This window comes from Entelurus aequoreus, linkage group LG20, assembly GCF_033978785.1.
Source record: "Entelurus aequoreus isolate RoL-2023_Sb linkage group LG20, RoL_Eaeq_v1.1, whole genome shotgun sequence".
NCBI classification, from domain to species: domain Eukaryota; kingdom Metazoa; phylum Chordata; class Actinopteri; order Syngnathiformes; family Syngnathidae; genus Entelurus; species Entelurus aequoreus.
The window spans coordinates 46,213,258-46,240,699 of NC_084750.1; the positions used below are offsets into that span (position 1 = coordinate 46,213,258).

Consider the following 27,442-nt stretch of genomic DNA (forward strand, 5'->3'; position numbering starts at 1 on the left):
TATCAACAAGAGTATCAATATCAGTTACAAATTCAACATAGCAGTGATTAAAAATCCCTCATTGACATTATCATTAGACATTTATAAAAAAGAACAATAGTGTCACAGTGGCTTACACTTGCATCGCATCTCATAAGCTTGACAACACACTGTGTCCAATATTTTCACAAAGATAAAATAAGTCATATTTTTGGTTCATTTAATAGTTCAAACAAATGTACATTATTGCAATCAGTTGATAAAACATTGTCCTTTACAATTATAAAAGCTTTTTACAAAAATCTACTACTCTGCTTGCATGTCAGCAGACTGGAGTAGATCCTGCTGAAATCTATGTATTCCATCAATAGACAATCCTTTTCAATCGGGAAAATATCGTTTTTGAATCGAATTGAAAAAAAAATCAATTTTGAATCAAATCCTGTCCCCAAGAATCGATATTGAATCGAATCGTGATTCACAGCCCTAATATATATATATATATATATATATACGTCAAAATGACACATATTTGCGGCAATAATGTGTGGATCCCTAATGCAGACGTATTTAAGTAAAACTACCCTGCAGAAGAGTCGCATAATTACTGTTTTACAGTGGCGTCTAAATATAGAAGTTTGGAAGTTCCCATCTGAGTTGTGGTCGGCCAGCAGTTCAAAGACCCAAGTTGGGAGCGTGCTGGCGGTGGTGCTGCTTGATTATACTCCGCTGAGGCTGGACGTCTGCCCGCTGTGGTCACGCTGGCTTTAACTTCATAACGGCACAGGAATTCCAGGTGCCGACGCCATCCTTTGGCTTTTGTTTGCCTTTTTTTGTTTGTGTTGCGTCGTGGTTTCTCCGTGTCCCAGCTCCAAAGCTCACTGCTGACAGCCACACTCAGTCAAGTGTCGCTGTTGTTGAAGTGCGAGCTTATCGTTAGGAAGTCAAGTGTCGCTGTTGTTGATGTGTGACTTTATCATTAGGAGCACGGGTGTTGCTCTTAAACAGGATTCCCAGCTTCCTGTCCTGTTCTCACCTCTTTGAAGACTCAGCCAAGCCCTCCTGCTCAGCTGCCACTGATAGTACTCACAACCTACCACGGGCATGATAGTACTCACAAACTACCACAGGCATGATAGTACTCACAACCTACCACGGGCATGATAGTACTCACAAACTACCACGGGCATGATAGTACTCACAAACTACCACGGGCATGATAGTACTCACAAACTACCACGGGCATGATAGTACTCACAAACTACCACGGGCATGATAGTACTCACAACCTACCACGGGCATGATAGTACTCACAAACTACCACGGGCATGATAGTACTCACAAACTACCACGGGCATGATAGTACTCACAAACTACCACGGGCATGATAGTACTCACAAACTACCACGGGCATGATAGTACTCACAAACTACCACGGGCATGATAGTACTCACAACCTACCACGGGCATGATAGTACTCACAAACTACCACGGGCATGATAGTACTCACAAACTACCACGGGCATGATAGTACTCACAACCTACCACGGGCATGATAGTACTCACAACCTACCACGGGCATGATAGTACTCACAAACTACCACAGGCATGATAGTACTCACAACCTACCACGGGCATGATAGTACTCACAAACTACCACGGGCATGATAGTACTCACAAACTACCACGGGCATGATAGTACTCACAACCTACCACGGGCATGATAGTACTCACAAACTACCACGGGCATGATAGTACTCACAAACTACCACGGGCATGATAGTACTCACAAACTACCACGGGCATGATAGTACTCACAACCTACCACGGGCATGATAGTACTCACAAACTACCACAGGCATGATAGTACTCACAACCCACCACGGGCATGATAGTACTCACAACCTACCACGGCATGATAGTACTCACAACCTACCACGGGCATGATAGTACTCACAAACTACCACAGGCATGATAGTACTCACAACCTACCACGGGCATGATAGTACTCACAAACTACCACGGGCATGATAGTACTCACAAACTACCACGGGCATGATAGTACTCACAAACTACCACGGGCATGATAGTACTCACAAACTACCACGGGCATGATAGTACTCACAAACTACCACGGGCATGATAGTACTCACAAACTACCACGGGCATAGGTAGGCTGCCTTTTTAATTGGAAAATGAACATGAATATTTGTCGCTCTGGGGTTTTAGTATATATTATTATGTTATTACTAAGGCTGTCAAATTAACAAAAGATTGAATCACGATTAGTAGCATTTTTCCTGTAGTTATCACGTAATCAATTGCGATTACCGTATTTTCTGGACCTTTGAGCGCTGAGAGAAACATCGAGAGGTGCCATCTTTGCTACAAATGACATGAAGTTTAAATAAAGTTATAAACAACTCATTACCTTCCAATAAAACATGCCTTTGTTGCTTCAAAGTATAATTTTGGGGCAATTCAGTGGCCATATTTGATGCATTCATGCATGCCGTGTTCAGTCACCAGCTGGCTCTCTAATATGCTCCCGCCGGCAGAAAATACACAACAACCAAAAATAAACATATTAGCCTCATTTTGCCTAAATCCTCAACATTTTCGGACCAACAACTCGACTTGTGAATGACAAAACAATCAAACAGGCACTTGGCGAGTCTAAAATAAAATCAGTGTGCGAATCGATCAATTTAAAAGGTATTTGGCAGACTCACAGATAAATGTGTGACTTATATTTTAATTGGGATTGCAATAAAGATTTTACTCACAGTCCCAAGACGAGCCATGGCGGGGAGCAGCTTTTAAGCTCCCACCTGCTACAAACTTTCCTTTCCAAGTTCAGATAACCCTCCAAAGCTGAAATCAACGTCTGTGTTGGTGAGCCACTCGCGTGGAGAGAAGGGTGTCACTACCTGTTCACTTCGACATTCCACAGCCATATGTGGCTTCTGGTCCAATAGTCTTCTGAAATCTTGTCTTTACAATGGCAAAAGTAGGTCTTCAGAGGATGAACGGGTGCTTTGTTAGCAACACGGCGTGTTTACACTGCAAAAAACTCTTTTAAATGAAAATAAATGTCTGGTAAGGAAGTGCAGCACATCATACGGGCAGCATCAAAGTCGCTAGCAATCATGGCGCTCTGAAGTCACATGACTTTCCTTTGACCAATCATTGAGGAGATCGCCTGAAACCGTGTTGGCCATACTCTCTCTACACTAGGGATGTCACGGTATGAACATTTCTTATCACGGTTATTGTGACCAAAATTATCACTGTTATTATTATCGCGGTAAATGTACTCAAAATGTTCTAAAAGTACTTATACTGAAGTCTTTCAAACAAGTTTTATTTAAAAAACATAAACACATTCAAAATGATTTCCTTTATAGAATAAACGTTATAACACTGTTTCATGTATCCTTTAAAGGCCTACTGAAAGCCACTACTAGCAACCACGCAGTCCGATAGTTTATATATCAATGATGAAATCTTAACATTGCAACACATACCAATACGGCCGGGTTAACTTATAAAGTGACATTTTAAATTTCCCGCTAAACTTCCGCTTGAAAAGGTCTATGTATGATGACGTATGCGCGTGACGTCAATAGTTAAACGGAAGTATTCGGACACCATTGAATCCAATACAAAAAAGCTCGGTTTTCATCTCGAAATTCCACAGTATTCTGGACATCTGTGTTGGTGAATCTTTTGCAATTTGTTTAATGAACAATGGAGACTGTAAAGAAGAAAGTTGTAGGTGGGATCGGTGTATTAGCGGCGGACTACAGCAACACAACCAGGAGGACTTTGAGATGGATAGCAGACGCGCTAGCCGCCGACCTCACCTTGACTTCCTCCGTCTCCGGGCCGCCGACCGCATCTATGATCGGGTGAAGTCTTTCGTCGCGCCGTCGATCGCTGGAACGCAGGTGAGCACGGGTGTTGATGAGCAGATGAGGGCTGGCGTAGTTGGATAGCTAATGTTTTTATCATAGCTCTGTGAGGTCTCGTTGCTAAGTTAGCTTCAATGGCGTCGTTAGCAACAGCATTGTTAAGCTTCGCCAGCCTGGAAAGCATTAACCGTGTAGTTACATGTCCACGGTTTAATAGTATTGTTGATCTTCTGTCTATCCTTCCAGTCAGGGGTTTATTTCTTTTGTTTCTATCTGCATTTAAGCACGATGCTATCACGTTAGCTCCGTAGCTAAAGAGCTTCGCCGATGTATTGTCGTGGAGATAAAAGTCACTGTGAATGTCCATTTCGCGTTCTCGACTCTCATTTTCAAGAGTATCTGAGGTGGTTTAAAATACAAATCCGTGATCCACAATAGAAAAAGGAGAGTGTGGAATCCAATGAGCCAGCTTGTACCTAAGTTACGGTCAGAGCGAAAAAAGATACGTCCTGCACTGCACTCTAGTCCTTCACTCTCACGTTCCTCATCCACAAATCTTTCCTCCTGGCTCAAATTAATGGGGTAATCGTCACTTTCTCTGTCTGAATCTCTCTCACTGCTGGTGTAAACAATGTGCAGATGTGAGGAGCCTTTCAACCTGTGACGTCACGCTACTTCCGGTACAGGCAAGGCTTTTTTTATCAGCGACCAAAAGTTGCGAACTTTATTGTCGATGTTCTCTACTAAATCCTTTCAGCAAAAATATGGCAATATCGCGAAATGATCAAGTATGACACATAGAATGGATCTGCTATCCCCGTTTAAATAAAAACATTTCATTTCAGTAGGCCTTTAAGTAGGAATTGAATGTCCACATGAAAGCAACACAAGCATTGTAAACAAAGTAATATAACAAACAAAATATTAACATACAGTAAATAAATACAAATACATGTGGAAATTGTGCAAGATAGCACCTTCTGGACGTAGGGGATAAACAAATGTAAGTATTTTGCAAGATGGCACCTGATGGCCATGAGACGTAACTGCACTTTTTGTCCATTTAGACAAAAATAGTGTTCATATTTGGGTCCTGGTCTTATACACAGGGCTGCATGATTGTGGCCAAAATAATAATCAAGATTATTTTGGTCATTATAGAAATCACAATTATTAATCAGGATTATTCATTATATTAGGTAAAACAGTGTTGGGGTGTGAACGTGTAATTTGTATTGTCTAATATATTTAAAGACAAATATATATTTTTTCATTAATAGTATCAACGTGTCAGCTTTTTCTCATTACATGATGTCTTTATCTTTATTTTTACATTTTGTGTACATTCGTGTACATATGTTTCAAGTTCAAGTTTATTATTCTTCGGTCAATCGTCAACAAAATAAACAAACAGTTGTACATTCTTAAATTGAAAATGAAAATGTTGCAGACCGAAAGGGTTTAGGCTGAAGTTGAACACTTATTGCGCCTAACCCTATAAACAATGTCAAGTACAAAATAAACTTCCGAAAATTATTGAATGTCCATTGTACAACATATTATAAATACACATTATTCATAACATAAACACAGTTCAATTATATACACAGTAAAGGCATGTGAAATATCCTTGTAGACATGTTAAACCTTTGTACCAATTTATATACTATATACAAACAATTGTACTTCTATTATTATTTATAACCCACATTTAGTATTTGAATTAACATTGATCATAGTATTAACTACTGTGTTGATTCTAGAGCAGGGGTCTCAAACATGCGGCCCGCGGGCCAATTGCGGCCCGCGAGACGTTATTGTGGGGCCCCCACCTTAATATGACAGTTTAATGTTAGTGCGGCCCACGAGTTTTAAATGAATGGCGCTTGACAGCATTGAGTGCGGAGCTGAAGGAATCTACCAATCATGGTGTGGTTTAAGCCGCGAGTTTTAAATGAATGGTGCTTGATTTTAAATGAATGGTGCTTGACAGCGTTGAGTGCGGAGCTGAAGAGTTTTAAATGAATGGTGCTTGACAGCGTTGAGTGCGGAGCTGAAGGAATCTACCAATCATGGTGTGGTTTAAGGCTCTCAACAATATCGAAGGCATGCCGTGATGGCACTGCCTTTAGTTTCCTCTAGATACTATCACCGCATCTTCTTTTTCTCCATACTAACAGCGTGCCGTCCCATACACATGTTGCATGAGGCTTCTGCAGACACGCAGTAGTTATTGCAAGACATACTTGAGGAACAGCCACACATGTCACACTGAGGGTGGTCATATTTTATTTTATATATTTTTTAACACTGTTACAAATATGCGCCACACTGTGGACCCACACCAAACAAGAATGACAAACACATTTCGGGAGAACAACCACACCTAAACACAACATAAACACAACAGAACATATACCCAGAATCCTTTGCAGCCCTAACTCTTCCGGGCTACAAAAACACCTCCGCTACCCCCAACCCCGCCCACCTCAACCCCATCTCCCGAATTCGGAGGTCTCAAGGTTGGCAAGTATGCATTGATGTCACTTGCGTGATGCAAGCAGAGAAACATTTTGCCGCTTTTCCACGACACCCGCACACGCTCTTCTTCCCTCCCTCCCTCCCTGCCTCCTTCGCTCGCCCGCCTGCTCGCTCCTGCCCCCGTTGTAAACAGTCCGGGCGGGGAAGACTTCCAAAGCACTCCGCAGAAGGAGCGAGCGACAATACAAAAGTGTGGTGCACTGGACGTCAGTGATACTCTGACAGAGAGTCGCTGGGCGAATCAGACGTGTAACACGTTAGTGGTGATGTTAGCCCGTTCGGGGCTAATTTTGCTACCGTGACTGTAAACTCCACGGCGAGCCCCCCCCTCCCGTTGGCTCCAGACAGAGACGATTTTTGATGCAATATTTCTTTGTTGAGCACAGGCGCACCCCGACGTGTCTTATTTCATTTAATTTCATTTTTATTTATCTCCTTCATTGATGTGCATCTTTGATCGATAGACAATTATACCTCAATTATTCAATTATACATTTACACACCAATGCCTGAGAAGGAGCAGGATGCAGAAAAATCTTATATTTTTCTGCCCCCTTCAACATAATACGTAGTATTACTTAAAGGCCCACTGAAATTATTTTTTTTAATTTAAACGGGAACAGCAGATCCATTCTATGTGTCATACTTGATCATTTCGCGATATTGCCATATTTTTGCTGAAAGGATTTAGTCGAGAAAATCGACGATAAAGTTTGCAACTTTTGCTCGCTGATAAAAAAAAGCCTTGCCTGTAGCGGAAGTAGCGTGACGTCACAGGAGCTAGTATTCCTCACAATTCCCCATTGTTTACAATGGAGCGAGAGAGATTCGGACTGAGAAAGTGATGATTACCCCATTAATTTGAGCGAGGATGAAAGATTCGTAGATGAGGAACGTTACAGTGAAGGACTTGAGAGGCAGTGATGGACGTATCTTTTTTCGCTCTGACCGTAACTTAGGTACAAGCTGGCTCATTGGATTCCACACTCTCCTTTTTTTATTGTGGATCACGGATTTGTATTTCAAACCACCTGGGATACTATATCCTCTTGAAAATGAGAGTCGAGAACGCGAAATGGACATTCAGTGCCTTTTATCTCCACGACAATACATCGGCGAAATGCTTTAGCTACGAGCTAACGTGATAGCATCGTCCTTTAACTGCATATAGAAACAAAAAAATAAACCCCTGACTGGAAGGACAGATAGAAAATCAACAATACTATTAAACCGTGGACATGTAAATACACGGTTAATGCTTTCCAGGCTGGCGAAGGTTAACAATGCTGTGCTAACGACGCCATTGAAGCTAACTTAGCAACGGGACCTCACAGAGCTATGCTAAAAACATTAGCTCTCCACCTACGCCAGCCAGCCCTCATCTACTCATCAACACCCGTGCTCACCTGCGTTCCAGCGATCGGCAGAAGGACGAAGGACTTCACCCAATGCGTTTGGCGGCCCGGAGACGTAGGAAGTCAAGGTGAGGTCGGCGGCTAGCGCGGCTAGCGCTCCAACAAAGTCCTCCTGGTTGTGTTGCTGTAGTCCGCTGCTAATACACCGATCCCACCTACAACTGTCTTCTTTGCAGCCTTCATTGTTCATTAAACAAATTGCAAAAGATGTCCAGAATACTGTGAAATTATGAAATTAAAACAGAGGTATTTGTATAGGATACCATAACTTCCGTTACTCTGACTTCGTCACGCGCATACGTCATCATACCGCGACGTTTCAGCCGGATATTTCCCGGGAAGTTTTAAATGTCACTTTATAAGTTAACCCGGCCGTATTGGCATGTGTTGCAATGTTAAGATTTCATCATTGATATATAAACTATCAGACTGCGTGGTCGGTAGTAGTGGCTTTCAGTAGGCCTTTAATGATATCATATAAACCAACAATTACATCCAAATATAACGAAAACAAACAAAAAAACACACACAAAAACACAAGAAGTGCAAAACTTCATGATGTACAAACCGAACAAAAAAAACAAAAGAAGTAATATACACCTCACGGGATGATACAAAACAAATACAAAACCAGGCAAAAAATAAGTAAAATAATAAATATAAAGCAAAATGTAAACACTTATGGCTGTCCATATGATTTTATTGTTCTGTCTTTATATATTTTTTCAATTGGAATATATTTTTACAATCTTTTATCTCATTGTAAAGATAATTCCATAGTTTAAACCCCACCACTGATATGCACATTTGTTTTAAAGTTGTCCTTGAATACTGATGTTGGAAATGACCTTTTCTTCTATGCTCTTCATTCTCATAAGTGATGACAAACATTTTTTAATGTCATAATGTCTGTAACTTTACTAGCTCCTGTAATTTCAATAAACCTGAATTAATAAATAATATGTTAGTGTGTTCTAAGTAATCTACTTTATGAATAATCCTTATAGCTCTTTTCTGTAGTTGATACAGAGATACAATTTGAAACGTCATTATACAACTAGACATGCTGAAGAGTATGCAAAATACCAGGGAGATGAGAGAGTGAACCGGGTTGCAAATTTTAAAACCAGTCTACTGATGCAACAAGATTTCGTCAAGAAAGCAAGCGAAAAGAGTGATGCAGCAGTCAAAGCTAGCTGCATGGTGAGTGATATGGTTGCTAGGTTGCTAAAGCCATTCAAAGAAGGTGAATTCATTAAAAAGTGCATGTTAGATTTTTTTAAAGAAATCTTTTCTTGCGGCCCAGCCTCACCCAGTTTCTGCATCCAGTGGCCCCCAGGTAAATTGAGTTTGAGACCCCTGTTCTAGAGTGATATATTTTTTCAAGACATTGGTCTTAAAGTGTTTTTTAAATGTGTGAATAGAACTGGAACATTTTAAGGAATAATCCAAGCTGTTCCACAGTTGAACCCCCCTGACAGAAACACATCTACTTTTTAAGCTTGTTCTTATCTTAGCTTTCTGGAAGACAGCTGAACCTCTGAGGTCATAGGGATTCTCTCTGGGTTTAAACCTCTCCTGTAGACACCCAGGCAGCATGTGGTTATGAGCTTTGTATGTACATGCGGTATTGTGACAGATCATTTAAGAGCCATAAAATATGAACAAAATGCTATGTCACATGATTGGTTTTCAAATAAAAAATAAAAAAACACAAGTAATATCTTTTTGATCTCAATATAAACCACACAGCAGTTTGGCTATTGAAGGTAAAATCAAACAAGCAAGCTTCTTTTCTCCAACAACACCTTATGGTTCAGTGCAACAGTTTTGCCTACAAAAATAAACACGAGTGATACCTCTTGCATCTAATACACAATCTTTGTGCCGCGCTGACAACTCAGCATGTTGACACTTCACAGCCTGCGTTCAATTGGATGAGAGGAGAAACATTTTAGCTGGTGTTGATGTTACTGGAGCACTGACAAAGTGAGCAGTTGAATAAAGGATGAGAGTGGACATCCCAGTAAACAAACTAAAGACTTTATAAACATGTTGTGGCAATGTTCCCGACACATGCTAACTTGCAGTCACAGCAGCTGTGTGAAGGACTCTGGTTTTCTCCTTCTCTGTATACTTTTTGTGTGGGACAAATGCGTCTGTCTTGAATATTGTCCACACCTGTCACCATCTGATAACAGCCGTGCGCTGTCAAAGACACGTGGAGGCTCCAGGGTCGTCATGCGAGTGGAATTAAGTAAAACAAAGCGATCGGCTGGAGGGAATCTCTTGCCATGTTTTCTCAAACCAAACGCCGCGAGTGCGCATGCTGCGACTTTGTTTCCAGCAAGTGAGCAAGGTTGCCTTAATTCAGACCTGGGCAAATTAAGGACCAGGCCCGTTCAGCTTTTCAATCTGGCCCGCCGGACATTCCCAAATCATTTTTTTAAATCTTTAAGACGGAAAGTGTAGCTGCCATTATGATGTGCAGTGATGTTTTCAAATGACCATAAGTCTTGAACTATACAAAGCATTTCAGTGGTTGGAATCTGCACTTTTGCATGATATACTAGTTACTATGGGAATCTAATTAGTTACTATGGGAATCTAATTAGTTACTATGGTCATCTAAGTCACAGCAGCTCAGACGAGGCACCAAACAGTGTGGGTGGGGAGCATTTCCACAGAGTGTTTCCAGAGCCTGAAATGTGGGTGTCACGTACACACGCAGAAGGAGATTTTTACAACAAAGTTCTAAAGCTTAGTGATATATCACACTGTAGGTGTGTTTTTTTTTAGCCTTCATGTTCATCTTTCGCTGTGTTTGTTACATTTTTGTTGCATTTCGCTTGCTTGTCAAATATATCGATCAAGAGGGGGTGTGATGTTCATATGTTGTCCATATTCAGTGTTTTATCCTTCATAGTTAATATTGTAAATCCCACATTCTTTATTTTCATGTACATTCTGGGTGTCTCATTCAGTAAAACAATTTAAAATTCCATTCAGTTTTTTAATGCGATCCGTCATAACGTTTTTAGCAATCAGACATTATTGTGAGGTTCTGTATTAGTGTTCCTAAAAATCAGACCTACCGGCCACCAGACACATATTTTTCTCTAAATGTGGCCCCCTGAGGCAAAATAATTGCCCAGGCCTGCCTTAAATGAGTTAGTAAATAGTTTTTTCTGTAATTAAACGGTATTACTAACCGTCTGGAATTGATCATAATATCTCTTACCGTTACACCCCTACTGTATACACCAGGGGTCACCAACCTTTTTGAAACCAAGAGCTACTTCTTGGGTACTGATTAATGCGAAGGGCTACCAGTTTGATATACACTTAAATAAATTGCCAAAAATAGCCAATTTGCTCAATTTACCTTTAACTCTATGTTATTATTAATAATTAATGATATTTACACTTAATTGAACGGTTTAAAAGAGGAGAAAACACGAAAAAAATGACAATTAAATTTTGAAACATAGTTTATCTTCAATTTTCGACTCTTTAAAATTCAAAATTCAACCGAAAAAAAGAAGAGAAAAACTTAAAAAAAGAATTTATGGAACATCATTAGTAATTTTTCCTGATTAAGATTAATTTTAGAATTTTGATGACATGTTTTAAATAGGTTAAAATCCAATCTACACTTTGTTAGAATATATAACAAATTGGACCAAGCTATATTTCTAACAAAGACAAATCATTATTTCTTCTAGATTTTCCAGAACAAATTTTTTAAAAGAAATTCAAAAGACTTTGAAATAAGATTTAAATTTGATTCTACAGATTTTCTAGATTTGCCAGAATAATTTTTTTGAATTTTAATCATAATAAGTTTGAAGAAATATTTCACAAATATTCTTCGTCGAAAAAACAGGCGCTAAAATGAAGAATTAAATCAAAATGTATTTATTATTCCTTACAATAAAAAAAACAACAAACTTGAACATTGATTTAAATTGTCAGGAAAGAAGAGGAAGGAATTTAAAAGGTAAAAAGGTATATGTGTTTAAAAAAACCTAAAATCATTTTTAAGGTTGTATTTTTTCTCTAAAATTGTCTTTCTGAAAGTTATAAGAAGCAAAGTAAAAAAATTAATGAATTTATTTAAACAAGTGAAGACCAAGTCTTTAAAATATTTTCTTGGATTTTCAAATTCTATTTGAGTTTTGTCTCTTTTAGAATTAAAAATGTCGGGCAAAGCGAGACCAGCTTGCTAGTAAATAAATAAAATTTAAAAAATAGAGGCAGCTCACTGGTAAGTGCTGCTATTTGAGCTATTTTTAGAACAGGCCGGCGGGCTACTCATCTGGTCCTTACGGGCTACCTGGTGCCCGCGGGCACTGCGTTGGTGACCCCTGCTATACACGGCTCTTGTCTCTTTACAGCAGGGGTGTCCAAACTTTTTCCACTGAGGGCCGCACATGGAAAAATTTAAGCATTTTGATATATTTCATTTTCAAACCTTAACAAAATATATGGATTTTTTTTTTAACCTTTATGGCTACCGGGGACCATAAAGGGTTTCAGTCATTAAAATGTTAAAAATAAGTCAAATTATTATTTTTTTTAAATTTAACGCTTACAGTAAATCTCTATATCAACTTCAGGTTGATATAAAGTAAAAAAAGAAAAAAGGTTTTATGCCTTTTCTGTCAAAGACAACTTTGTTTTTTATAGTAAAACTGAAATATGCAGTATTTAGTAATTAGAGCCTTAAAAGATCAATAGTGCAAGACACCATTGATTTTAATTCTTTAATATTTTTGAGTAATCACAGTGAAAAGTTAAATAAAATCCTACTAAATATATTTGGGATCCAAAAGGTCCCCCACTCATAAAGTGATACATTTTTATCAGTTTTTTTTTCTTTTAACACTTAAATTACGAGATCAACTTCAGATATATCTGTCGATTTTACGTTTGAACTATTATTTTGTTTGTTTTATGCTCTTTTGTCAAATAAAACTTTGATGTTTTTATATGGCGACCACACAATATATGCAATATTTTTTCCACATAAAACATTTTAAAGTGATATTTTTGAAGTAATAATTCATTATAACATAGATTTTTAGTCTTTTTTTCTTTTTTAGCAATGGCAAAAAAAAAGAAAAATAAACAAAGACAAAAGAAAAAAAGCCAGCCTGCATGGCAGCTTGTGTCAACATTGCAACTTTTTCTTGTTAGATTTCACCTCATTCCACTTTTTTAAAATGTTTTTTTAAATTTTTGCAATATTATCAATTTTAAGGCTGCAGCTAACGATTATTTTTCTATCGATTAATCTATAGATTATTTTTTTCGATTAATCGGTTAATCTATAGATTATTTTTTCCGATTAATCTATAGATTATTTTTCCTTTTACCGATTATTTTTTTATTCAAAATGAAGATGAAAAAATAAATGTAGGCCAGTTTTTTCAAAAGGCATGGCTTTTATTTACAAAAAAAAAGAAGTATGGCCACTCAGTCAACATTGACAACAACATGACTAAATATTCTGTAACAATGTAAACATTTAAAACTTTTAACATTTAACAAAATTAAAAGTAGCTTATTTGCTTTTTAATGTGCGAATATAAAAGTCAACATCCAGTGCAAATCTTAATATTCTGCAATAGTTTAAGCATTTCAAAGGTAAAAGTATTGCTTATTTTGCTTTAAAATGTGCAAAAATAAAGATAAACATCCAATACAAAAAAGTGCAAAACGAAATATTCTGTAACAACAGTGTAAACATTTCAACAAAAGTGAAAGTATTGCTTATTTGCTAAAATGTGCAAAAATAAACATAAACATCCAATACAAAAAAGTGCCAATCTAAATATTCTGGAGCACTGTAAACATTAAGTATTGCTTTTAAAATGTGCAAAATAAACATCCAGTCCAACACAGTACACAATAACCAATTCTACTCATTCCAGTGAGTGACTAACAGTTGTAATGAAGAAAGGTTAGCATGTCTACATGCTCTGGTTCTTTTCTTGTTTACAATATTCCCAGCAGCTGAAAATAGGCGCTCAGAAGGGGTCGATGTGGCTGGAACTGAGAGCTAATTAGCCTTCACCTCAAGACAGGACTGCGAGTGAGCTGAGCTGCAGTTTAAGTTTCTAGAAGGTCAACGGGCTCATAGTGATGTTACTAGTAGTTGACTGGGAGGTGTTTATTATCATTTGGGGAGAGTCTGCTGCCTGATGCTCACCTGCTAAACACCTATCTGCTCCACCCTGAAGCGCTGACTACATGCGCTATGAATACGCACTGCTGATTGGCTGATAATGCTTCGTGTGTACCAATCAGATGGTTGTGTGGGTGGGACAATGCTGCGTGTGTACCAATCAGATGGTTGTGTGGGTGGGACAATGCTGCGTGTGTACCAATCAGATGGTTGTGTGGGTGGGACAATGCTGCGTGCTGAGACAGAGGCAGAAGGAGCAAAGCAGCTTGTTAAGACTTTAGCAGCTAAAGTTAGCTTTAGCTTAGAAACTCGTTCGGTACACCCCCGTACCGAACCGAAAGCCCCGTACCGAAACGGTTCAATACAAAACACGTACCGTTACACCCCTAGCAGATACAAATGACACATTCATGTTTTTGTGTAATGATGACAACGTATGCTCGCGCGGACGATTGACTAGTTGATGGTTTTCTTTTCAAATGTTGGTTCATAGCCGTTGTGCTGCTATGATAGGCCATTTCCGCTCGACACAGTGTGCATACAACAACATTATTAGGCCGTTTATTGAAATACTCCCACACTTTTGACCACTTTTGGCATGCTTTTCCCCCCTCGCTCGCACCGCTCGCATCGTCTGCTTTGATCGTCTGCTTTGCGCTTCGCCATGACGGTAGTGTGACGTCATTATGCGACGCGTCGACGCACAAAAATGGTGTCTACGTATTTACGTAACCGATGACGTCGACGCGTCGTTTCAGCCTTAATCAATTTTGCAGAATGTGTGGCGGGCCGGTAAACAATTAGCTGCGGGCCGCACTTTGGACACCCCTGCTTTACAGCGCCACAAGTTGGCCACTTCTCCACACCGTTTTCACACAGTGACTCGTGGATACGACCTTTTTTTTCAACCCGGCAAAAAAAATGCAACCCAAACGTTCCGGTGTGAACAGAGTGTGAAAATGCGTGTCCCCTAACAATCAAGTTGAATATATCTGCCGTCTCTTGTCTGCTTTCAGAAGTATCCAGTGCTGCCTTACCTGATCTTTGTGCTGAAGCAGTTCCTGCTGCAGAGAGATCTGAATGAAGTCTTCACGGGGGGGATCAGCTCCTACAGCCTCATCCTCATGGTCATCAGCTTCTTGCAGGTACGTTGTTTCTGTCCCAGTCCTTGTTAACATCCCACTTCAAATCTCTTCCCGCACTCTGTCCTCAGCTTCATCCTCGTATCGACGCCAGGAACCCCAACGAGAACCTGGGGGTCTTGCTGATCGAGTTTTTCGAGCTGTACGGTCGCCATTTTAACTACTTGAAAACAGGGATTCGCATCAAAAATAGAGGTGCCTACATTGCCAAAGACGAGATGGCCATGACCAACGGTTACAGGCCGTCCATGCTGTGCATCGAAGACCCGCTGCTTCCAGGTGGGATTTCCGTCAACATACAATTGAACACTTCACGATTAGTGGGAAATCTACACTGTACTGTTTCTTTGAATATGCAGGCAACGACGTGGGCAGGGGCTCCTATGGCGCCATGCATGTCCGACAGGTCTTTGACTACGCCTACACTGTCCTGAGTCACGCCGTGTCGCCGCTCGCTCGCTCGTATCCCAACAAAGAATCTGAAAGGTCAGAACACAATCCGGTAGTTAGCACAGGTCTGGATGAAGTTTTGCCTCATTCCTGTGAGAATCCTGTGGACAAGCTGCAGTGTACTCAAACAAGCACGCATCTGTGAGCAGATAATACCGTATCATCTCTTTCTCTTCCGGACTTGTCAGGTGTTCACATGGCGGAAACGCCATTCTTCACGCACAGAAAGTATTATTAAGTGTTAAACATTATTTCTAGACAGCAAAGAGGTGGAATTAAACAAGCTCTGCTTCTTCCTATTCCTTTTCGGACATCTTAGATGGTGAAACTGTACACTTGTACGGACAATCACTATGTTATTTATTTCATTATTTTATTTTACTAACCATTTTTGTGTTTTTTTTTTGTTTTGCTGTGGGTTTATTTTTATTTTAACATATCCGAAATAAATATTTACAATACGAAAACACTTTAAAGTACCAGTGGAGTGGAAAAACAGGTTGCCTCTATATTGAAGCTATTATCATACATATCTGATTTATGACATCAAAAGGCTTACACAGTTTGCGAGTAAATAAATATCAAAATAGTATCAAGCTCCACAAATCCCTTCCCCTTCAACAACAATGCTAATCAAGCAGACTTTGTGAGAGCAAACCACGATTACTTTGGGGAAAATGATGATCCAGGACCTTATATTTTTGAGCCTGAACACAAAGAGGATGAGCAATAAGTGTTGGAAGCCAAGTGCTAAATGGATGCAGCTCTATTGAAACACTATAGCATCATGTAGCATTGCTAGGTGCTAAACATACAAACTAACCATAATAAAACGAACACTTACTGTAATATTTCCACTCTCGCTGGAATGGCGGCTGACAGGACGGGACGCTCACATCAATTTCGATGGTATAAAGATTCAATCGCAATCCTTACGAAGAGTTAATAAAAGTAGTCTTTTTCACCATCTCGGGGATGTGAAAGTGGACCAGCCTGTGGGTGCATGGCCACATGTGTCTACTAGCAGGTGAGAGGTGCATGAATTATAATCTAGAATGGACTTTTATCAAGTTTGAGACCAAGCAGCCATTGTCTTATAGCGTGTCAACAATAGCAGCGTAAGCTAGCATTAGCTCACTGCTATCAACACGCTGCTAAAATAGTCCGTCTGCATAGGTGTTTATAATAATAATATCACTCATGTTTGCATCATTTTCAGGTCCCGACATGTAAATGGAATATTGTTGGCACTTTCTGGATGTTTTTAGAGAGGAACCTCCATCTGTTGAATCATCCATCCATCCATTTTCTACCGCTTATTCCCTTCGGGGTCGCGGGGGGCGCTGGAGCCTATTTCAGCTACAATCGGGCGGAAGGCGGGGTACACCCTGGACAAGTCGCCACCTCATCGCAGGGCCAACATAGATAGACAACATTCACACTCACATTAGGGCCAATTTAGTGTTGCCAATCAACCTATCCCCAGGTGCATGTTTTTGGAGGTGGGAGGGGCCTATCCCCAGGTGCATGTCTTTGGAGGTGGGAGGGGCCTATCCCCAGGTGCATGTTTTTGGAGGTGGGAGGGGCCTATCCCCAGGTGCATGTCTTTGGAGGTGGGAGGGGCCTATCCCCAGGTGCATGTCTTTGGAGGTGGGAGGAAGCCGGAGTAGAACCCACGCAGTCACGGGGAGAACATGCAAACTCCACACAGAAAGATCCCGAGCCCGGGATTGAACCCAGGACTACTCAGGACCTCCGTATTGTGAGGCAGACGCACTAACCCCTCTTCCACCGTGACGTCTGTTGAATCAATTGTTGACTATTTATTTAAGATTTAGAATGCATAAAAAAGCCAAGCATATATACTACGGTTCAAAAGTAGAGATGTCCGATAATATCGGTCTGCTGATATTATCGGCCGATAAATGCGTTAAAGTGTAATATCGGAAATTATCGGTATCGTTTTTTTTATTATCAGTATCGTTTTTTTTTTTTTGTTTTTTTGTTATTAAATCCACATAAAAAACACAACATACACTTACAATTAGTGCACCAAGCCAAAAAAACTCCCTCCCCCATTTACACTCATTCACACAAAAGGGTTGTTTCTTTCTGTTATTAATATTCTGCTTCCTACATTATATATCAATATATATCAATACAGTCTGCAAGGGATACAGTCCGTAAGCACACATGATTGTGCGTGCTGCTGCTCCACTAATAGTACTAACCTTTAACAGTTAATTTTACAAATTTTCATTAATTACTAGTTTCCATGTAACTGTTTTTATATTGTTTTACTTTCTTTTTTATTCAAGAAAATGTTTTTAATTTATTTATCTTATTTTATTTGATTCATTTTTTTAAAAAAGTACCTTATCTTCACCATACCTGGTTGTCCAAATTAGGCATAATAATGTGTTAATTCCACGACTGTATATATCGGTTGATATCGGTATCAGTTGATATCGGTATCGGTAGTTAAAGAGTTGGACAATATCGGATATCGGCAAAAAGCCATTATCGGACATCCCTATTCAAAAGTTTGGGGTCACATGTAAATGTCCTTATTTTTGAAGGAAAAGCACTGTACTTTTCAATGAAGATAACTTTAAACTAGTCTTAACTTTAAAGAAATACACTCTATACATTGCTAATGTGGTAAATGACTATTCTAGCTGCAAATGTCTGCTTTTTGGTGCAATATCTACATAGGTGTATAGAGGCCCATTTCCAGAAACTATCACTCCAGTGTTCTAATGGTACAATGTGTTTGCTCATTGGCTCAGAAGGCTAATTGATGATTAGAAAGCCCTTGTGCAATCATGTTCACACATCTGAAAACACTTTAGCTCGTTACAGAAGCTACAAAACTGACCTTCCTTTGAGCAGATTGAGTTTCTGGAGCATCACATTTGTGGGGGCAATTAAACGCTCAAAATGGCCAGAAAAAGAGAACTTTCATCGGAAACTCGACAGTCTATTCTTGTTCTTAGAAATGAAGGCTATTCCACTAAATTGTTTGGGTGACCCCAAACTTTTGAACGGTAGTGTATGTTCTTGTCTTACAAAAGGATTGTGAATGATAAACAGCACACCTATTTCCAATGTTTGCATATTTCCAGTATGACTGACCTAATAATATGGTCAGAGTGCAGGAGCGTTACTACACTGACGTAGAAGCTACGCAAATTGCTGAAGACATTCGGAGTGGAATATTCAAAATGGCCGATTGAATTTGTGGCATTTTGTGACGTTTAGACTGTTTTTACATACTTAGTGGATTATAGATATGGTTTAATGGATAGAATGAAACACAATTTAGCTTATAAAGTCATCTAGTTTTTCCACTACTGCTACTTTAAATTAGACTTAGACTTCCTTTTTATTGTCATTCAAATTTGAACTTTACAGTACAGATAAGAAGGACATTCTGTTGCATCAGCTCATGGTAGTGCAGGATCACTAAGGTGCAGATATAAATAAATAGATTACTGTACAGATAAATATATTGCACTTTTTCATGATGGATGTATGTTATATTGTCTTTATATTCCAGCCACTTAATCCATTTTTGGGGGGAATTGAGGGGATTATTATGATGCGTTCAAGAGTCTTACGGCCTGAGGGAAGAAGCTATTACAGAACCTGGAGGTTCTGCTACGCAGGCTGCGGACCTCTTTCTAGAGTCCAGCAGTGAAAACAGTCCTTGGTGGGGGTGGGGGGAGTCTCTGCAGATTTTCCGAGTCATGGTCAGGCAGCGGCTTTTTGCCATCTCCTGGATAGGAGGAAGAGGAGTCAAATGAGGGATGAGGCAAAAAGTAATCCAGACCATACATAGGAAGAGCACCCACTGACACTTAATCTCTTTCCTTTAACTCTGGCAGCACCTTAGGAAGAATCATCAGGCTGACCCAGGAAGTCATCGAGTACAGGGAGTGGATCTTCAAGAAGTGGGGGGTCAGGGATCTGGCACGGACAGATAACAGAGGTGCCATTCTTCAGACGTCAGCATCCACCTTCTTTGCCCTAAATCAGCGCCCGGCGTTAAACTCTGTGGTACCTCTCTAGTGCCGACGCCCAAGGAGGCGGGGTCTGAGCAGGACCCCAGCTGTGTGGGCTCAGAGGAGCAGCAGAGGGACTCGGTGTCCCCGCAGAGCGCAGACTCACCCATGTCCATCTCCAGTCCCCAGCAGCACTCCTCCTCGTCCTCCTCTGTCTCCTCGCTCTCAGGATCAGATAATGTGAGTTCAATTTTCATTTCTACGTACGCGCACTTCCTTCTGGACTTGGCGAGGGCTGCCTCAAACAAACTAAATCAGACACAAAGTTTAAACATCCACATTGAGACTTAGTTAGAAACTTTGAGTTGAGTTTGAATGAGCAGTGTGAATCCCCAGCTCTGTATTGAATATAAAAACACACAGTGGATACTCTTGACTTCCGACTTTTCATCTTTCCTGTCCATTTGTCAGGACTCTGATTCGGCGCCGCCATGTGCTGTGCCTCCGCCTCCCCTGCCGACATACCCGTCATTCACGCCGCTGGGCCTCGCTTTCCCGCCCGGGTTCAGTATAGGCACAGGCAAGCCCACAATGGGGGGGAACCACCTGCTGTTGCCTCCAGGCTCACAGGTAAAACCACACCTTTTTGACCCATCACATGTGGATACCTTTTTCTAATTCTTCTTCTCCTGCTTGCCAGGCTCGCGTCTCACTCCCCGGGGGTCTCACCATGCACTCCATACCTGGCAGACAGGTGTGTATCGACACCGGTCTCCCCGCCTTCTTCCACATGCACCCGTCAGCCCATGCCCCCAACCCTTCCAGTCCCCAGCCTGCGCACAGCCCGCACTCCAGCCACACCCACAAGGTAGGGGGCTCCCCACACACACACACACACACCGCTGTTGTTTATCACACTTGTTTTCCTCACACTGTTTACGGAGTCAGTGGAGATGCGGCGAGTAATCTGTTACATACTTCAGTGTCAAACATCCACTTTGCAGCTACGTGACTTAAAAATATCTGTGGATGTCAGTCTTTCCTTTGTGTCTTTGAAGCTGTCCTCCGGGAATATACAGTATATAAGGTTTATTTGAAATAGGGACAGATACAGAAACATAGATATCTGAAACAGTTATCCAATGTATGCATCATAGTGTTTGTAGCCAAAGCTCATTTACAACACTTGTCCCCAACAACAACAACAACACAGATCCAACATAATTAAAATAGGAAAATAAAAAGAATGAGGCAAAGAGGAGTCGATAATAGCAATAATACAAAGTGCAAACTAGATAAAAGCCAATAATAATAATAATAATAACACAGACAAAGTGCAAACTAGATAAGAACCAATGAGTAAAAATGAGTAAAAACTAAACATGGGAACACGATTGTTGCTCAACTAGCCACAATTGTGTTTGTTTTTTGAAAGTGACGAGTGCAGGTATACATTTCAAAGTGTCAGGTAGAGAGTTACATAGTTGTGGTCCGTTTAATAAAAAATGCAGTCTGGGCAGAAGATGTTCTATAGAATGGAACGCAACAGTTGTCTTTTGACGTTGCTCGGGTGGTAGATCTGCTAGCACTTTGTATTCTTGTGATTGCCTGGCAGAGCAATTGGGGAGCAGAGTTATTTAAGCATTTTAAAAAACAGTTTGACTGTGTAACAAAATACAATTGGTAAAATTTAGAATATTGTATTAGGTTAAAATTTGGCAATGATGATATGGTATACTCTTCTTGTCTAAGACTTTCAAAGGTTATAAAGACGCTCAATGGTCTTGATTGATGACTGGTGTGCCTGGGACCATGTAGTTAAGTCATAAGATATGTGTGAAGGAATACAAAAGAATAAAGAATAAATAAAGAATACATGTCAGTGTTTATCTCACGCCGACAACATGAGCACGCTCGCTGTTAGCATTAGCATTCTGTTGACTGGGGTTGAGGCTAATAACTACACAAATGGAGTGTCACTGACTATTTGTACAACATGTGGGAAAGTAAATAGTTAATGTTTGATGTCATTTACTCTCCTTTATTTCACATGTATCCAACAAAGTCAGAGTAGTAAAGCAGCTGAGGTCGCCGCTTTGAGTCCGGCTTCATAATTCTCCATAAATACGTTTAAAAGAGTCCTCCTCATAGCTTCGCCTAACCAATTGAAGTTTGTAAAAAATAATAAACTGCATATAGTTTAAAGACTACGTCAGAGTAAAATCACTGCAGGATAGTTCCACTGATCACAGTTTTATGTCAATGGTGAAAGGGTTAGGTAGCCCTTTTCTACCTTCAAGGCACTCAAAGCGCTTTGACACTATTTCCACACTCACCCATTCACACACACTATTTCCACACCCACCCATTCACACACACTATTTCCACACTCACCCATTCACACACACTATTTCCACACTCACCCATTCACACACACTATTTCCACACCCACCCATTCACACACACTATTTCCACACTCACCCATTCACACACACTATTTCCACACCCACCCATTCACACACACTATTTCCACACTCACCCATTCACACACACTATTTCCACACTCACCCATTCACACACACTATTTCCACACCCACCCATTCACACACACTATTTCCACACCCACCCATTCACACACACTATTTCCACACTCACCCATTCACACACACTATTTCCACACTCACCCATTCACACACACTATTTCCACACTCACCCATTCACACACACTATTTCCACACCCACCCATTCACACCCACTATTTCCACACTCACCCATTCACACACACTATTTCCACACTCACCCGTTCACACACACTATTTCCACACTCACCCATTCACACACACTATTTCCACACCCACCCATTCACACACACTATTTCCACACCCACCCATTCACACACACTATTTCCACACTCACCCATTCACACACACTATTTCCACACTCACCCATTCACACACACTATTTCCACACTCACCCATTCACACACACTATTTCCACACCCACCCATTCACACACACTATTTCCACGCCCACCCATTCACACACACTATTTCCACACTCACCCATTCACACACACTATTTCCACACTCACCCATTCACACACACTATTTCCACACCCACCCATTCACACACACTATTTCCACGCTCACCCATTCACACACACTATTTCCACACTCACCCATTCTCACACACTATTTCCACACTCACCCATTCACACACACTATTTCCACACCCACCCATTCACACACACTATTTCCACACTCACCCATTCACACACACTATTTCCACACCCACCCATTCACACACACTATTTCCACACTCACCCATTCTCACACACTATTTCCACACTCACCCATTCACACACACTATTTCCACACTCACCCATTCACACACACTATTTCCACACCCACCCATTCACACACACTATTTCCACACTCACCCATTCACACACACTATTTCCACACTCACCCATTCACACACACTATTTCCACACTCACCCATTCACACACACTATTTCCACACCCACCCATTCACACACACTATTTCCACACTCACCCATTCACACACACTATTTCCACACTCACCCATTCACACACACTATTTCCACACTCACCCATTCTCACACACTATTTCCACACTCACCCATTCACACACACTATTTCCACACTCACCCATTCACACACACTATTTCCACACCCACCCATTCACACACACTATTTCCACACCCACCCATTCACTCACTGATGGCGGGGGCTGCCATGCAGGGCGCTAACCCTAACCCATCAGGAGCAAGGGTGAAGTGTCTTGCTCAAAGACACAACAGACGTGACTAGGTTGGTAGAAGCTGGGGATCGAACCAGGAACCCTCAGGTTGCTGGCACGACCACTCTCCCAATTCGCCACGCTGTCCCCGTAAATGTATTATTTGACTGTTTTTGAGTCCCTTATGTTGCATTATCAATGGTTAGCCTTTATTTTGGAATAATTTGATAACGTTTATCCTGTTTTAAACTGTAAGTAGGTTAGATCTAATTATTGGACACAGTTCAACTCGAGAGAAAGATGACTAATTCAGTGTTAATACTTGACCCCTCTTTTGTGGAAAAGTTGGGCCTTGAAGAAGTCCTGGGGCCGTACTTATCAAGCTTCTTAGAATGACTCCTAAGAAGTCTGCTAAGAGTTGACTTAAGAGTAAATAAATTCTTGGCTGAAAGCTGCACTTAAAAGTTAGTTATCAAGCGTCTTACTCACATTTTCAGCCAAGTGTAGGACTGAATCTTAAGTGTCACACTCAGAGCTGAATTACGACATTACTATGTGCCGTAAACGCAATTTTAGGTGACGTCATTTCTGTGTCCATAGAAATGACCAATCACGGAAGGGAATCCGTTGTCTAAGAATAAAGAAATATCTTGGAAATATTTAAGTGGACAATGGGAGTGTATATTTTGACAATAAACTACAAAATAATACAAAACAAACTAGTCCCCGCCGGCACTCACGCTACCGCTCCCTCTCTTCTCTCGCCCACACACTCACTGACGTCACTCACCTCACGGCCACACACATACGCTACTGTCATAACATTTTCTTTCCAATTCATTAATTAGGCAACTAATTTGAAACTGGTGTGGGTGGCTCTATATATACTAGCCCACTGCAGACACATGCAGAAATCAACAAGGAATCGAAAAGTATTAAATCTGTGACAAAAATAATATCCGCTCTGTCTAAACGATACCGTTTGATCAGCTGCTCGTCATCAAAAAACAAAAAAACATCGTTCCGTTCCCTTAACGTTGGCGCACGTCTCTCTCGCCTCAGTGCCATCCCCTGCTGGCAACTCCTAACCACTTAAGACACCTCTGAAGGTCTCTTAAATATCGTGGAGAGTAGGAGTGATTCTTAGACTTAAGAACGTTGATAAAAAGCTTTTATTCTTAAGTTTGAGAGTAGGACTAAATTTCGCAAATTCTCAGGACTTAAGTGTAAAATGGCACTCTAAGAAGCTTGATAAGTACGGCCCCTGATTTATATAACTGACAACATTTCAATTGTACTTTATTTAAAAACAGTATTGATGCTATTATGTGGTCATTTGTCATTTAATAGAGGTATGATGACTAAGTGAACATTATAAAAATATTATTTGACCCTTTGGTGAGCTGCTAAAATCAGGTTGGGGACCCCTCTTTTTCAAGACACCTTTTGGAAAGTCATTGAGTGGTAAATTTGAAACTAACAGCCTTTTGGCTGCCTTCTGGGAATTGCAGGGAGTAGGAAAACCCCGGGCGTTGTAGTGCTAGAACCACTGACTCGTGCAAATATTTGTCATGTCCACGTACTGACCGCCTCCATTCTCTCCATCCAACCAATCATCCACCCGCCCCGCCCACCCCTTGTCCTCCTCAGAACGGACCCAAGTTCAACGTGAAGGCCTTCCACAACCCGCCGCTCATCAACAACCAGGTGGCGGCCAGCCGCGCGCACACGCACACACAGTACCACCGTAACACTTGGCGGCGCAGAAAGAGGGACAGCCTCCCGGTTAGCCCCAGCCGATAGAGAGCGCTCCACTCTTATCTTCACAGAGACCAGCAGTTTTCACTGGGCGCGGGCGGGGCGAGGGCGAGCGCGACGGCTCCGCTCGCCTTGTAGCGTTTCAGTATTACGTTGCTGTCAGTGCTCAGTCTCCTGGTGTTGGACTGGTGCTGCCGTTGACCTCTGACCCTCGCAGCAAAGCTGTTCAAGGCTCGGTTTATTCACTTAAGATTTTTTTTTTATTTGATTTTGTGCAATATTTTTTTTTTTTTTTTTTTTTTAGGGGAACGGAACTAAATGCTTATTTAATTGCGTGTGTGTATGTCAAAGGCATTTTTTATTATACAGTTTATTTTTGTAGAGTTTTTAATTTTTTTTAATTTTTACGGCATCTCTGGAGTGTGTCCAACAGATGGAAGCCCCGCCCCCTTCCCTTCTTACTGGTCACCTGTGCGACTTAGGCGTGGAAAGGGATAAGGAGCGCTTACCTTTAACAGCCCTCACACTTTGGCGCCTCCATCCGTCTCGTGACAGTAGACCAGGCCGGCCCTAGGGGGAAAATTGCACGCCGCAATTTTTTCCTGGCTTCTGCGAAAGCGCAAGATTGTGGCCATAGCATTTCCATCACTGCCTTTTTATTTCACGTTTGACTGTGTTTCTCCACACTGGAGGTGTCCGCGTGGTGGAGTCACTTCTTGAGTTGTGTGCCTGGCCAGCAATGACTCGCTTGCACTAAATCAGAGCGCGACCGTGGCGTGGAGCTGTAAATCAGCGCACAAGGTGCTCCGCGATAAGGGACTTCCCTTTAAGGTGGTCCTCCCACAGTCAAAGGGATTTATATTTTTCATCCTATTCAGGACTCTTGTGTATATTTGATTGGCAGGTACTTCCGCTAATTGTTTGCAAAGCCTTTCTTTTATGTTTACTTGGCGTGTGCGTGTTGTGGTTTCTGGTGCTCACACACTGTGACGTGCTAGCTACACCACCGTGCACTCCCCTCTCTCTTATTTCTATGCAAGTGGCTTATGAGGATTGTCTCTCCTTCTTTTCTTCCCCCCCCACATAACGGCAGACAGTTTGGCCTGATTTTACTGATGTGTGTGTACGAATGAGCCACAGCCCTCCTAGGAATATCCTGACAGTTTGATTTACATTTATCCGCCAAATGTAATGAACAGGGCAGGGGTGTCCAATCTCCGGCCCGCAAGTCCTCATCAAAAATCTGGCACGCGAGGTGCCTCCAACTGTATTTTAAATATCTGACGGTTTAACTACTGCAGCGTCGCTGCCATCTTATGGACATGATTTAAATTCCTGTTAATGACCATGAATTGCAATCTGACATGCACACAGAAGAGCATTTTTAATGAATGACTCAATCCAAACAACCCTTCCCACTAATGGCACAAATAAACTGACAAAAGAGGATGACGACACAGCCTGCTCGCTGAACTTTGTGGATATTATACAGGAAAAAAATGTCCAAGCACAACGCATCATTCCAAGTGACACCCATTTAAATCCCCCGCATGATGAGAAAAGTGCAAAACACTCTCCTCACTTATCGGACGCATTTTAACTGTTTGATAAGGTAGGGGTCGCATACTCTTAATATCTATATGTATTCTTCATATGAATATTTATATAATCAGTAGCGTATTTTTCGGAGCATAAGTCGCTCCGGAGTATAAGTCGCACCGGCTGAAAATGCATAATAAAGAAGGGAAAACACATATATAAGTCGCACTGGAGTATAAGTCGGAAATGTATTTGATAAAAGCCAACAGCAAGAATAGACATTTGAAAGGCAATTTAAAATAAATCAAGAATAGTGAACAACAGGCTGAATAAGTGTACGTTATATGAGGCATAAATAACCAACTGGTATGTTAACGTAACATATTATGGTAAGAGTCATTCAAATAACTATAACATATAGAACATGCTATACGTTTACCAAACAATCTGTCACTCCTAATCGCTAAATCCCATGAAATCTTCTACGTCTACTCCAGGGGTCGGCAACCTTCAGCATACAAAGAGCCATTGGAGCCCATTTCCCCCCCAAATAAAACGCACCTAGAGCCACAAACTGTTAGATTCCTAAAATGACGATAACACCACTTATAGTTTCGTTACACGTGTGCTATAGGACTTATGACATCATACACTTATTTGATTTATTTCGGGGTATAACAAAGCAAATCATCAATTTATTTTGAACATTAGAAACAAAATACACTGTTCCTTCCCTTATTAATGAATAA

At 40.9% G+C, this 27,442-nt stretch overlaps 1 protein-coding gene and 1 long non-coding RNA gene across 2 annotated transcripts in view; one reads left to right on the plus strand and one right to left on the minus strand.

Annotated features, from left to right (window-relative positions):
* Positions 1–2,030: 2,030 nt before the first annotated feature.
* Positions 2,031–3,097, minus strand: LOC133636307 (uncharacterized). Its single transcript, XR_009822216.1, has 3 exons — positions 2,766–3,097; positions 2,311–2,364; positions 2,031–2,159 (listed from the first exon to the last, which is right to left on the minus strand). It is a non-coding gene; the product is annotated as an uncharacterized LOC133636307 (long non-coding RNA).
* A 17,026-nt stretch (positions 3,098–20,123) lies between these two features.
* Positions 20,124–27,442, plus strand: part of adcy2b (adenylate cyclase 2b (brain)) — a 142,052-nt gene continuing 134,733 nt past the window's right edge. The window contains exons 1-2 of the mRNA XM_062030169.1: positions 20,124–20,265; positions 20,336–20,503. Of these exons, the coding sequence (XP_061886153.1) occupies positions 20,442–20,503 (62 nt within the window). The 5' untranslated portion in view covers positions 20,124–20,265; positions 20,336–20,441. The remainder of the gene's footprint in view (positions 20,266–20,335; positions 20,504–27,442) is intronic.